The sequence below is a fragment of the Branchiostoma floridae genome, unplaced genomic scaffold (genome assembly GCF_000003815.2).
Source record: "Branchiostoma floridae strain S238N-H82 unplaced genomic scaffold, Bfl_VNyyK Sc7u5tJ_168, whole genome shotgun sequence".
NCBI classification, from domain to species: Eukaryota; Metazoa; Chordata; class Leptocardii; order Amphioxiformes; family Branchiostomatidae; genus Branchiostoma; species Branchiostoma floridae.
The window spans coordinates 46,570-60,928 of NW_023365788.1; the positions used below are offsets into that span (position 1 = coordinate 46,570).

The window sequence follows — 14,359 nt, forward strand, 5'->3', positions numbered from 1 at the left end:
ACACTGTACAAATCAAACGGCTGCCGCCAGCATGGCGCCATGGCAACAGCCAATGTGTGGCGGGAAGACCACCAGAGCGCCGCTCACGTGCGCCTCACAGGCGGGATGTCAATCAACCCGCTGTTTATTTCCGCGGGTGCGGCCTGGAACTGGGATGGCCGTATTTGCCAAAATCATCTCGCGCACGGAACAGTCGGCTTTCCGAGCAACGCTCGCATATGCAGAAAAACTGCACTGAGTAGCGGAGCAGACTCTTCAAAGGGTGACTCAACACAGTGTAAGCTGGAAATTGGAAAATGAACAGCATTTTATAAGTGTATGTAAACTTTACTAGAACTTGTAGAAGACCCATCAGTTCGTTTTGCTACTCTATTGAGTATCGTATTATACTCTACTCTTCACTTCAGATAGCCGTGCGTGGTGACTATATAAATTAATGAACGAATATGTACAAGAAAACACGTCACCCATTCATTAGTCGCGGCCAAAATAGTATAGAAGAAAAGTTGTAGATGTGAAGGTAGAAAAATCTCATTTTAAATTTTATTTTCATAGTATTGTTCAGGCGATAGTGCAACGCTATTACTATTAGTGTTCGCCCGCTCTGGCTGTTGCCCCGCAATAATGGACGTAATGCATGCCTCTAACAATGTCTAATAGTCTTACCTACGGACTTTATTGCTCTTCTGGTCGCTGCGCTTAGTGTACGGAAGGGGGCGCTGTCGCACGGCTTCATACAATTTAGGGACTTAGACAAAATTTGGCCGGGCGGCGGCAATTTTTTCTAAGTGTTTTACGGCGCCCGAAGCGTCCGGCGGTCCTGAACTGCCGAACGTGCTGAACCACTTAATGACGGTTCACCGCCCGGCGCTCGGACCGGCAGCCTCGCGGGCCGGACGGCTTTCACGTAGGCGGACCGTGTGGACTGCCCTTGGACCGGTCCGAACCGTTCGGTGCGAGTTGATTTTCACACAGGTAGAACTAGAACTAGAGTAGGAATCGATTCCAGGGTCGAGCTCAACTCAGACAATTTTTAATGACTTGTATTCGTTATGTTGGATGGTGGCATAAAGCCGGCAGCCCCATATTTGAGAGGGCTCGGGCATACATGTAACCCATAAGCATCAAATCTCTGCATGTATTATAAAAGGGACCCAACTCACTTATTGAGAAGAGTAGGGATTGACCCAACATGCTTAAAAAGCTTAACACACAAGCCATAGAGACTGCATTGCATAAATATCCGAGGTTAAACTCACGTTCATGTTCAAAGCTATTTCTAAACACCTAAATTTACAATTATTATTAAACATTGCCAGGATCCCCCCATGCAGACCCTCTTTATAGGGAGACTGTATTGCATGAATATCCAAGGTTATACTCAAGGTCATGTTCAAAGCCAATTGTAAACACCTAAATTTACAATTATTATTAAACATTGCCAGGATCCCCCCATGCAGACCCTCTTTGAAATTCATCCTATCTAAAACTCCTATAGGAAAGTATGTCCAGGGCATCAGGAAAGCCTTCCAGGACGAGCTGGCAGCAGCCAGCACCGTAGCAGAGGAGTCTATCTCCAGTATCCGGACGGTACGAATGTTTTCTGGGGAAGAGAAGAGCAAGAGGGACTACAACGTCAGCGTGGACAAGAGCTACGGCTACGGCAAGAAACTGGCGCTGGCTGGCGGAGGGTTCAACGGCATTGTGGGAGTGGTGGCGTTTGTAAGAAAAATGTTTGATTTGTTAATCCTGCAATCTTGTATACGATAGATTGTTAAAAACCGTTGTTATTGCAGTCAACCTTAAAAACTTTTTAAAAAGTCTTTACGTAACTCAGCAAGGCAGACAATAATCAGGGCTTTGAAACATTGGTTGTTCTATCATTGTAATGTATGATCACAAACTGAGAGCATTCCTGGGATAGTGCATGTGTCACATAAATTTCCAACTGTCGTGTTACAGTACAAGTCATCTTCGATCCCAATTGGTTCTCGCACAGCCTGATTGAAAATTCTTTAACATAAAAATCGTACGTTGGCCTAAGACTTCATAATTGTAATGATGACTGCTACTTCCTGCAGTCAAGTGGCGCAAGAATGCAGTTGCAGTATCCTCAAGTCTTTATCCTTCTGTTCTCTGATATTTATTTTTGATAAGATTGAAAAAGACTGATATTTGTTTGATGTATGAATGTGTGTTCCACTGATATAGGGAGCCATAGTGCTGGTTCTGTGGTACGGAGCCAAACTGGTCATCATGGAGCAGGAGCATCCCGGCACAGGGATCACTATCGGCACCCTCACAGGTCAGCACTATCACTGTAGATTACTGCAGTTAAGTTTGCAGGCAAAAGTTTCTGCTTTTACAGTACTTTGATGCCCGTAACACAGTCAAAAAGCATTTTTGGACGCCTAATTCAAAAATTGCCGGGAACTTGAGCAGATTGAGCAAATGTCTTTAGAGCTAAATACCTTCGAAGTTGTCAGCCAACCAATATTACTGTAACTGTTGTGTAACTGTGGCATTATGTGATTGTTTTCAGGCCATTGTATTCAATGAGTGTATCACACCCCTTATGTAATTAGTGTCCAAACTGCTGCAGCAGTGGGAAATTTGAAAGCTTCATACTCTTTAAATTATTGTGTTACAAAAAAGTTTCAGTTCAACACTATATGTTGAATAATATCTCTTCAGAAGCGGTGCTCTTCTTGTAGGTCATTGATGAACGTGTTTTTCTTTCCTCAGGTTTCATGATGTACACCCTGAATGTGGCCATGGCTTTTGCCTTCATCTCCAGTCTGTATGGGGACTTTATGCAGGTGGGTACATGTTGGATGCCCTCAAATCACGTATCTCCTAATTCTTGCCTCTGTACATGAGTGTGCAGGGAGTCTATTTGTTTGTTTATTTGAACCTTTATTTATTCATGAAAGCTCAAATTGGCCTGCAAGCCGCTTTTCATTGAGGTCATGATCATGAGGGAAAAGGCATTAGTGTCACTGACAGACAAAGCATATTTTTTCGGTGTGTCTGTTTTTGATGGTGCGTGTCCGTAGTTAATTGAATGTAGATAAAGTATAAAGTGAGTGGGAAGATGACAGCAATGGGCAGGAAGTTCAGTTCAGAGTTGATAGAAATAGACTAAACTGTGCATTCCACATGAATGACTAACAGTAGTGTCTTCTACGTACTGTTTATCATGTCTCAGATGATGAGAAACTTAAATTATTTCAGAGGCATAGAGAGCGAGATCTTCGAATTCTTGTATGTAATAATGTCAGGGCTCGAAATAGTTTTTTCTGCATACCTGCACTGGTGCACGTAACACTGAAAATTACCTGCACCAGACAAATTATACCCACACTACTCTGAATTTATGAAGTATGGATCATACTAAAATTGTTCAGGAACCATTGCTCTTTTTTCTTCTATACTTTATACGTAACAGTCAATGCAGCTAATGACAATCCACATACACCTACATCATATGACATTTATGTATGAAACCCAGCACATGGACCAGTGCAGGTTTGGTGTAGGTAGACACCAGAAATACCTGCACATCTCCAATTTTACCTGCACTAACCTGCATATGCAGGTAGTATTTCGAATGTGCCCTGAATGTGCATACAGTGTATTAAGTGTTGTAACATTTATTTCGTGTTTTTTTTTTGCACAATATCTAAGACATATTGAACACAAATTTTCTGCTCCCTGTCAAGGCCTTGGGAGCCTCTGAACGTATCTTTGACCTGCTGGACAGGAAGGCAGAAGTGAACATGTCTGGTGGGAAGGTTTTGGATGGACTGCATGGAGGTTAGCACGTTTACACTTACGCTTACACTTACGCTTACACTTATGCTTACACTTACGCTTACACTTACGCTTACACTTACACTTACACTTACGCTTACACTTACACTTACACTTACACTTACGCTTACACTTACACTTACGCTTACGCTAGACTTGTAAAGCTGCGCTCCCACCGCACTTGTGTCAAGCTTCCGTCACTGCGGGGTTCGAAAGATGCTTAACGAATTTCAGAAATAAAGAATGAATTTTCTTTATTTTTGTGTATTTTGTCGTCTTCTAAGTATAAAAAATTGGAGAAAATAACATAACAGTGACGCAGTGAATGAACCCCGCAGTGACGCAAGCTTGACACAAGTGCGGTGGGAGCGCACCTTTACTCACATAATGAATAGCTTAAAATATCAATTAAAAACAGAATGAATGACAAATCCAAATATATTATCTATTATTCATCATACATTCTGTTTTTGATCATTGATTGTTTCAGAACATTTTTTCTTATCTGATATTTTGTTCAGCATTTATGATCATCGACAATTTAAAGTAAAGAAATTTTTTATAAATGTCCTGTTGTTTTTTAAACCTTTTTCAGGGATTCTGTTCAAAAATGTGTCATTCACTTATCCATCCAGACCTGACTCTGAAGTTCTGAAGGTGAGAGAGCTACTTTACTTTGGTCATGATATGGAATCACATTTTTTGATAACAATTAAGGCCACAGCAAGTAAATTTTATGGATGACATCCTCTGCAGACTGCAAAAATAGTGAGATAGGGCAAAAAAAAAACAAGATGGGTAAAAAAAAACAAGATGGCTAAATTTTCAAAAAAGACACCATAAATGTTTAAGAAGAGTTAAAGTGACAAAACATGGTAGTACTGACGACAAATCATTCCTGTATTAAAGAAGTGAACTTATCTAGTGTAGTAAAAGTGATACTAGTGTGGTAGACTGGTAATCTCGAACCAGATCCACGGTGCGTAATGTATAGTATCAAACTTCCTGTAGGTATCACTTACCAAGTTGGCAACTTAACTTATGACTTCCATAGTGGTGCCACTTTTCCAACTATCCAGCTGGTTTCACTTCTATAACAGTTACTACAATCATGGCTACCTCGCTAATGTCACTCCTACAAGTACAATCATTAGGCTCCAACACAACATGCTTTCCCATTTTGGTACTTTCTTGTCACGTTGACCATCTCCGAAGAAGAAAAAAAATCTTGTTTTTTTTTCTGAAATCAGGCAAAAATTAATGAGCGCACGGATGTCATCCATAAAATTTACTTGCTGTGGCCTAAAGGTAATAGTCAGTGGGACATTTGCTGGGACCTTTGACCTTATTTCCTGTCAATGTCCCTAGCTGCCTTGCATGAGGAAATAACACAATATTGTACAGTGACTGTATTTGAACCACTTAAACGTGATTGGAACCTTCGGATCCAAGAAACATCATTATGTACATGTATGGTTGATCCTGCTGTTCTTTTCCGCACCCCAGGAAGTGTCCTTCGCTGTAGAGCCAGGTAAGGTGGTGGCTCTGGTGGGACCCTCGGGTGGAGGCAAGTCCACCATCGTCAGTCTCATTGAGCGATTCTACGACCCCAATTCAGGAACAATCTTGCTGGGTGAGTTTTGAGGACTGTTGTACTCTTTTAGATTGTAAGGTTTTCAGTTGTGTGTAACTCATGTCTGAGATGTCCTCCCCTTTTGCTTGTTGAAATGATCTTCTTTAAAGCATAACAGCATTGAAACAGCCTAACGCTAATTTTTTTACCTCAGACATGATTCTTACTTCTCTACTTCATAGCAGTTTTATTAAATTCTTTTTCAAGATTAACGGTGTCATTTACTCCATATTTCATGTTCATACTCCATTTTCATGTCCATACTCAATTCAACCTTAAAGTTTATTCTTGATACGATTATAGAAAATTATAATTCTGCACATTTGGAAGTTTGAGGGAAAATAGTTCATCTTACTTTCTCTATTTCAGGTAACATCCATTGGCATAATACCGGTCGGTTTACTGCAATTTCTCAAGCAATGCTAATTTGGCAAATGATCAACGCATCATTTTCTCCAGTTACATGTTGCTGTTACAGCTTACCTTTGCCACTTCTTCTGTGTAAATTATTTTGTCTCTCTGGTCCTGCTAAAAACATAATATCGTAATTGGAACACACCGCGGAATTGCACGGAGAACGGGCGCGTGGTTGGAAGGGGGTGCACTATACCGGCCGAACGAAACACGGCACAATTAACTGCCGCTATGTACCTTTATACATCCTCTGTTGTTCGTTTCTTTCCTGTTAGTAGTTGCACAAAACAAAAATCTGCATGAGCATACAAAAAGTCATGAGAAAATGGGCGTATACTGACAAGAATTTTCATTTAATTTTGGTCCGTCACAACCGCTATGACGTAAAACTTTACTGCTGGCGTAGCATTAAAAATGGCGGGAAAATGGCGGCGTACGTTCAATTTGACCCATTCAGCCGTAGATCCGGGCGATAATGCAACGGTTCCTCACACTTTTACATGAGTTGTAGGTCACCAAAAGAAATTCAAGATTGCTGTTGAATCATGCTCGTCTTGTGCCGTGAGCACATGTGATTATTATCTACAAATCTGGCGATGAACGTGACAGTGTGTTTGTCCCACGACGAGCTCGCCTGCCCCGAAAATGACCTGAAGACTTTTGGCCTTGTTGTCTTCGAATGCATTGTTATCGATGCTTTGTAAATTATGTATTGGACACCTAGATGTCTGAAGTGTGCATACCTCAGAAATAACTATAATTGTTGCATGTGTAGATCTCTTTAAGTTCCACTATTTTTAATCGACCGGTATAAGGCTTATGACCGGTATTATGCCAATGCATGTTACATGTTACTTGCTGTTATGTTGTGCTCCAAGCCTTCATTCTCACTTTGCTGTTAAGATATTAGTTATCAACAAGAGTTTTATAGGTTACAGAAAAGTTAGCAAAACCTCGTTTTCTAAGGTGTCAATCATTCTGTTTCCATGACAACAGAGGTGCATGTTACTTGTCTTTTACTCTTGTGCTCCAAGCCTTCATTCTCACTTTACTATACTGTTAATGTATGAGTTGTTAACAAGTTTTTATTAGGTTATAGAAAAGTTAGCAACTTTCTAAGGTGTCAATCATTCTGTTTCCATGACAACAGAGGCGCATGTTGCCTTTTACTGTTGTGCTCCAAGCCTTCATTCCCACTTTGCTGTGTTATACAGTTGTCAACAAGTTATTATTAGGTTACAGCAAAGTTAGCAACCTCACTTTCTAAGGTGTCAATCATTCTGTTTCCATGGCAACACAGGTGGACATGACCTGTCCACGCTGGATCCCAAGTGGTTCCGTCAGCACATCTCCATGGTGAGCCAGGAGCCCACGCTGTTTGCCACCACCATCAAGGAGAACATCGCGTACGGGCGGGAAGCCACCGACGAGGAGATCGAGGACGCTGCCAGGCAGGCCAACGCCCACCAGTTCATCTCCGAGTTTGAGGTATGGTTTGTTTGTTTTATCCTTTATTTATTCAAGAAAACTCAAATTGGCTGCTGGTCGTTTATCTTTGAAATCATAAGGGAAGAGGTAAGGGCTGTACAAAATGTAACAAAGATACAGCTTACTTGATTGATGTCCCAATGAATCAATAGTCTCATGATCCAAATAAAACCATAAACGTGGTGTCAATGAACATCCCATAGCTACATTGTAAATTATCTTGTTGCCTGCAACTTGCAAATTAAAGCTTCTTCATAAATTTAATGGTAAATTCTTGATTTTGTAGGTGGGATTGATTTTGACTCAGGTTTTTCTTACAAACCTCAAAGACTCTTTACTTATTTCTGGTAAGTGTTTCAGTAACTGTGACACCATGTATATTGTAGTGGAGAGAGGTAATTCATCTGTTTGTTCTACATTAAACCACAAAAGACTGAGTCAGACTTGTTCCTGTGTTGTTTATTTCTCCTGTAGGAGGGCTATGACACCATGGTAGGGGAGAGAGGTGTGCGTCTGTCCGGAGGTCAGAAACAGAGGGTCGCCATCGCAAGGTCACTCATCATGAACCCCACCATCCTGCTACTGGATGAGGTCAGAACTAAGTTGGTTATTTTTTCCTTCTCCAACCAAAAAATTCATCTCACAGCAGCAAATGTTGGTAGTTGTGATTTCAAAATACATGTAGAATATAACAGCTGTCTATTCTACTCTGACTCCCAGGCTTTTAGCCAGGCATGCGTCAACGCGTCATTTGGACGCACATTTCTTAGAATAACAAGAAATTTGATGCCCCTAGACGCCCTATCCTGCGGAGAAAATCGTCTGACAAGCATGAAATTCTGATTGACCAGGGATGCTACCAGGTCATCTGTGGTGGCAGTCTTCTACTGTGACATCTGTAAAAGTATCTTTGCCTCCTTGGGATACCTTAGAATGCACTGTTTTAACTCAAAACCATCAAAAACTCTGCACCATGAAGAGTGGATGCCCCCAGACCCCCCTACAATAGTCACTTACCGCGACTCACCAATAAGTTTGGACTCCCTATTATAAAATCCTAGCTAAAAGCCTGCTGACTCCTACATGTACTTCTGAACTAGAGATCCAGAACCACCCAGGGTGTGTGTAGCCCTGGTGGTTAAGTGACCCTGCCTCTCTCTGTTCTCTAGTTCAGTAGTTCAAATCCCTTTTTTGTCACTCAACTAAAAAGGAAAACTACCATAATGGTTCATAATCGTTAATGTCATAAAGTCATTTCCCCAACCATGAACCAGTCCTGTAGTCTGTACATAGTGACTGTCTTCTCTGTCAAGATCAGTAGAAGATTTAACTTAGTTTTTTTTTTTAGCTGACTAAAACGTTATGATCGTGATCCCTTTATTTATTTTCATATCATACTTTTGCTAACCTTTTACTTGAATTGTCAAAAATCATGCAATGAATTGGTGTGGCGTGATGTGAGATCGTAATTTTTCTGCCCCCCTCCCCAGGCGACCAGCGCCCTGGATGCTGAGAGTGAGCACCTGGTGCAGGAGGCCATCGACCGCGCCATGAAGGGACGAACCGTGCTGGTCATCGCGCACAGACTGTCCACGGTCAGGAACGCTAACGAGGTCAGGAAACAGTCAATTTATTTGTTCCAGAATTGTAAACAATATCATAGTCTATTCAGCAGTATTATATCTAGCATTGTCCATTTTAGAAACAGTTGATCCATTGGATGAAATGGGTGAGTGATAGCAATTTTAATGCAGATGATCCTCTTTTGTTATATTTTTCATGTAGTGTTCTACATATTTCCTTACCCTGATAAGTTGAAAAAAAAATTCCTTTCCAATATGACAATTAACTCAATAGAAATAATAATATTAATAAATACTATATTAGATAATCAAACCAGTGAACAATTTTTTGATTGTCATTCTTATCTTAGAAAGAAATTGCAAATCCATACACACTTGTATAGATTTAAGTACTGGTAGTATGCATGATATTCTATATGGAAAAGACACCAATATCAACCCAAACATTTGACTGTGTTAACTTGAAAGTTCATCTGTTTTGGTAGAAGTCATTATTGAGCTAGTTTAACTGTAAAATCCAACAGAAATATTGGACTCACCCAAATTTTTGACTGAACAGCATGCGCACCAGTCTTTGTCAAGGAATGAACAATCCACTGCTGTCGTGACATCGCGTTATGCAGATAGAACACATGACTCAGTATGCAGTGGATCATAGGTTGCAGGAAGTCTATGGCGCCTACCGTCTCTGTTCAGGGATGGTTGTAAAGCTCTGATGTAGATTGCTTCTTTGATCCCTCTAAGTAAAAAGTCTGGCTCTATGTTTAGAATATTTTGCTAAGATTTTAACTTTGTCCAGTGAGACCAAATGAAGGGATGGTTGTAAAGCTCTTTATCAGATGTAGATGGCTTCTTTGATCCCTCTAAGGAAAAAGTCTGGCTCTATGTCTGGCATTTTTCGCTAAGATTTTAACTTTGTCCAGTGAGACCAAATGAATGTGTGTTGTTTCAGGTTGTTGTTATTGACAAGGGGAGGATTGCGGAGAGAGGGACCCACGAAGAGCTGCTACACAAAGGCGGTGTGTACAAGAAACTGGTTCTACGCCAGCTCAGCGCCGGCCACGCCATGCCATCCATCAACACCGACATCGCGGATATCGAGGAAGAAGGCTCACAGGAGGGGTCCGAGGGAAGTAACGAAAGCAACGGCACCGAAAGATAATGTGGGGAATGCTCGTTTATTAATTGCTGAGGCCACACTAGTTTAATTTGTTGGTTCTCGGATTTTTTTCATGAAAAAATATGGAGTGACAGGGCAAAAGAAAATAAAATAGAATAATTTGCAACAATTTCGGGGTAAAGACAGGGCTTACATAACATATTAAAGAATTGCAAATTTCAATCTGAAAAAAATGCGACCACTGTACAGTCAGAGCTACAACTGTTTGTTTGAAATTATCAAAAGTGCAGTTTTCATATGATGTTATGTACTTAAAAGGAACAGGCATGTAGGTCAATATACTATACGGAATTGTTGAATGGCTTCATATATAATAATTCTATGGTGAAAATTTCCCGAATGGCTTTTTTCTTTTCTTTTTGGAGCGGGCAGTTCCGAGAGTCAATTGATTGAATTGGTGTAGCCTTGATAATAATGAATTGGTAATAAGTCACTGTCACACATTAGTCTCTCAACCACTCCACAACCTGTGGCTGTTGACTTACCGTATTTTCTCAATTAAAGTATCCACCCCGGCCCAGGGCTCTGGCCAGCTCGAAATTTTTTTCCGTCAGCCAATTCCCATTGTCACGAAAACACTATTCCAGGAGTTAGAGAGACTGAACTGAGACTTTGAAAAACGGGTTTTTAATGAGATTATCGTATGCGAAAGGGCACCGACACACATTGTCAACAATCATAACAATAGCAAAACAAACAGTGTGTGGCTTTTACGGCCGTGGACGGCGTCCCCAAGCCGCCTGTAGCTTCCACCAAGGATTTTTATCCGTCAAGGTTGACGGATTGGTTTTAAAATTTTTCCGTCACACGCAGCAAATTTCCGTCAATTGACGGAAAAACGGACGTTGGCTAGAGCCCTGACCCACCCCCAACCAGTTCCCAACCCTTTCCAGAAAGTTTGAAACATTTGAAATGTTCGGCTGGCACTGTAAGCCAATCAGCATCTAACCTTGGAGACCAACTGTCAACCTTTAAAGGCTACCTTGTTCCCAACTAACGCCCAATTATAATTATTATATTTCATTGGTGCAGGAATTTTAGCCCATTTTAGCAGAATAAAACAGCAACAGAATGTTGAGAGCACATAACAGTTACTCTGCATTAAGTATTTTGGATGGTTTATTTTCTCTGTTTTGTAACACATTCAATGAAAAAGTCTTACTTAATAGGTATCAGACTTGTTTTGACTGTCATTGAAGAATTTTCAGGGATATTACAGTACTAGGATATTTCACATTGCACTTACAGACAGTTAACATACAAGCTACGTCGGAAGAGCTGAAATAGGTCTTTTAACTATTTTGTGGAAATATCATTTTACAGTTCTTTACAATTTGCAGTTCTTTCAAATTTATATCTGCATGAATCTCATTCTATTCAGGGTATCAGTATACTGAAGGCAAAATACTATTTGTTGTGGAAAAATTATGAACCAGGGGATCTTTCCCTTTTGCTACAGTCTACATATACTTAGTCTAGTTACTGTTAGTACATTTTGTACATCTCTGGCCCTTCTGATCATCAAAAACTTTGACCAGAAAACTTATGAGAAAAAAAGGCGAAAGAAGTGTTGTTGATTGCAAAGTATACTGTGTTGTACTGTTCTTATTACAACAATGCACCCTCGTTGGGAATTTTTTTTTCTTCACAGAACTAAGGCCTTAGAGGTAGATTAGCACACTTATTGAAATTTCGGCATATGGGAACTATCATATGTTACTATGAATAGATTATCTTGGAATTGTTCAAAAATGTATATTTATGATTCATAGCATTAATATCTATGAGATGTACGTTACACACTATGTGGATGAAATGAGTTATCAAATAACCCAAATCAAAAGACTAAAAAGTATATCTTTTTTCAATTTACTTTTAATGGAAATGTGAATATGACAACACCTGTACATGTAACTAATACTGACACAGAGGTTATGCAGAAAGCCATTGCTGCTATGGGCTCTTGGAAAATTGAACTAGAAAATTAAAAGACATCAAAAAGATTTAATGTTACTGGGTCCTGGTTACTATAGTCTAGATTTTGTGTCATTCCTAGTGCTTAAATGACCATTTTGTAAAAGTTTTGTCACTGCATAACTATGATCATTTTGTGTATTCACTAAATCTTAGTTCATAGTTTACATGACTGTACTTAAATCAACAAATTGGAGTACAGTCAAACCTGGTCTACCGACCACCTGTGCATAACGACCCACTGTCCACTACGACCGCCGAAAAGCGGTCCCTTGAATTTTCCCATAGACGTAAGCATTAACATTTCTGTATATGACGACCACTGTCCAACGGGACCACGACCACCACTAAAGGCGACCGCACGTTACCTAAACACTGCCAAAACGACCGCGGCATGTGATTTTGTCACGCTACTTTAATGTTCACGGCGAAAAATGAGCGTAATTACCACAAATTATTTACCGCTATGCCCCCTCGCATTCTCATTACTTCTGGATCGGCACTTCACTCTACAAATTTTCGGTGGCTTCGTGATGAGAATCTCAGGCTAAAATGCCATTATATCCAGGGAGCAGACATGAAAGCGTTTAGTTTCACCAGGCTTTTCGAAGATAAACTAAAAAAAACGCATTTTCTGTCATAATAAAACATCTGACTCGCTGTTCTTCCCGAGAAATACGTATTTTGCACAGCGCGGTTCTGAATCGCGGCGTCTGCAGGTCGGAAATACGCACCTCTGATTGGTTGAAACCACCAAAACAACAACAACTGCATGTATTAGGATATCAAGTCTTATTCTCTACACCTATTTTGTACTTTGTGTAACAGTCATTGCCATACTTTGTACCATGTACAAATGTCGAGCAATAAAGTTCTATCTGTATAATGACGGGGAATCCCCTGCGATCTCGCGCTCTGATTGGTTGGAGCGGTGCATCATGGGAACTTTGCTGCCAGCTCGACGCCATCTTGTTTCAAAGACTGTTTCAAAGACTTACGTTTTAAAACGCAAAAGAACGCTATTTTCCACGATTACGTAGCACCATCCTAGTTGAAAATGCATAATCCAAAGAACTTTTCGTGGAAACGTGTTAATATGTGAATTTATGGCGTCTCTAGCGTAATTTTGGGTTTCGATGCAGCCGTAAAGTGTGCTGAGAGTTAGCGTGGGTTTCCAAAATAAAATTACCCCGAAAATAATGTCGCATTTTTCACGTCACACAAAAACAAAACTCCCGCAAAGAAGAAGTCTGCAACATTTTCTGATCATAGCGATTACGTTTTGGGTAGAAATGTTCGTCGATGTGCCGGCGTGCACCTGCGTGATACCTCAGTTACAGAATATTTGTTGTCACATTAGGGCCGCGGTATGAGAAAAAATTATGCCGGCACGGCACGGCACGCTGCAAAAATCCGGACGAATTACCAGCGTTTTTCTTTTTCAAATCATTCTTATAATATATCTATTATAAATATCATTACAAATATAATACTTTTTAATACGAAGAATAACATAAGTATACGTAATTTTAGCATTATATAACATCGTGTTATCTTGTAAATAATAAGAAAGACAAATGCGTTTCATGCATAAATTATCGATGTTCTGACTTGTCAGTTTCTTTACTGCCGCCACGTTGTTTTCTATATAAAGACCACCTATGTATGAAGACCACTTTTGCTGGGTCCCTTGAGTGGTCTTCATATACAGGTTTGACTGTAAATGTATTTGGATGAAATGTTATTTTCTTACACATGTAGTGTGCTGTATATTTTGGATTGATTATGGGTATATGACATTGTGATTAAGCAATCATTCACATTCAGCTTGCAGCAGAAGATATATAATTATATATATGTATTACATCATTTTGCATTCATTTCATCTATTAATACTTGTATCTGTCATTGAATGTATATACAGCACATCACACATACAGTAGAATCTACTCGGAAGCTTCATTGACATTCAGACTGATTTCAGGAGTGGTTTCCAAATGTACAAATCAACCAGGCGTGATTTAGTCTTAGTAAAGACTTGGTGTTAGAATTATTACAACAGAGTATATTGCAAAATATAGATAATTATATGATGAATAATGACATTACATGTCAGGTTTTGAATTAGGGATGTGCAATTATGTATGTATATGGGGCAATGTGATAAGAGGATGCAGTGTATGCAAACAAGAATAAAGTTGAATCCCACTGGAATAAAGTATGAAATTTAAGTTTTTGTCATTCTTTTTGAACAAAATAAGAATTTCAGATATT

At 39.9% G+C, this 14,359-nt stretch overlaps 1 protein-coding gene and 1 long non-coding RNA gene across 3 annotated transcripts in view; both read left to right on the top strand.

The window, feature by feature from the left end:
* Positions 1–10,172, top strand: part of LOC118408520 (ABC transporter B family member 1-like) — a 29,723-nt gene extending 19,551 nt beyond the window's left edge. For both annotated transcript variants that reach the window (XM_035809338.1, XM_035809339.1), the window contains 10 exons: positions 1,499–1,722; positions 2,212–2,305; positions 2,746–2,819; positions 3,723–3,816; positions 4,409–4,470; positions 5,320–5,446; positions 7,161–7,348; positions 7,823–7,939; positions 8,839–8,961; positions 9,884–10,172. In XM_035809338.1, the coding sequence (XP_035665231.1) occupies positions 1,499–1,722; positions 2,212–2,305; positions 2,746–2,819; positions 3,723–3,816; positions 4,409–4,470; positions 5,320–5,446; positions 7,161–7,348; positions 7,823–7,939; positions 8,839–8,961; positions 9,884–10,093 (1,313 nt within the window). In that variant the 3' untranslated portion in view covers positions 10,094–10,172. The remainder of the gene's footprint in view (positions 1–1,498; positions 1,723–2,211; positions 2,306–2,745; positions 2,820–3,722; positions 3,817–4,408; positions 4,471–5,319; positions 5,447–7,160; positions 7,349–7,822; positions 7,940–8,838; positions 8,962–9,883) is intronic.
* Positions 10,173–10,827: 655 nt separating this feature from the next.
* LOC118408506 lies at positions 10,828–12,254 on the top strand. The gene is made up of 2 exons (XR_004830309.1): positions 10,828–11,398; positions 11,884–12,254. It is a non-coding gene; the product is annotated as an uncharacterized LOC118408506 (long non-coding RNA).
* The last annotated feature ends 2,105 nt before the right edge of the window (positions 12,255–14,359 follow it).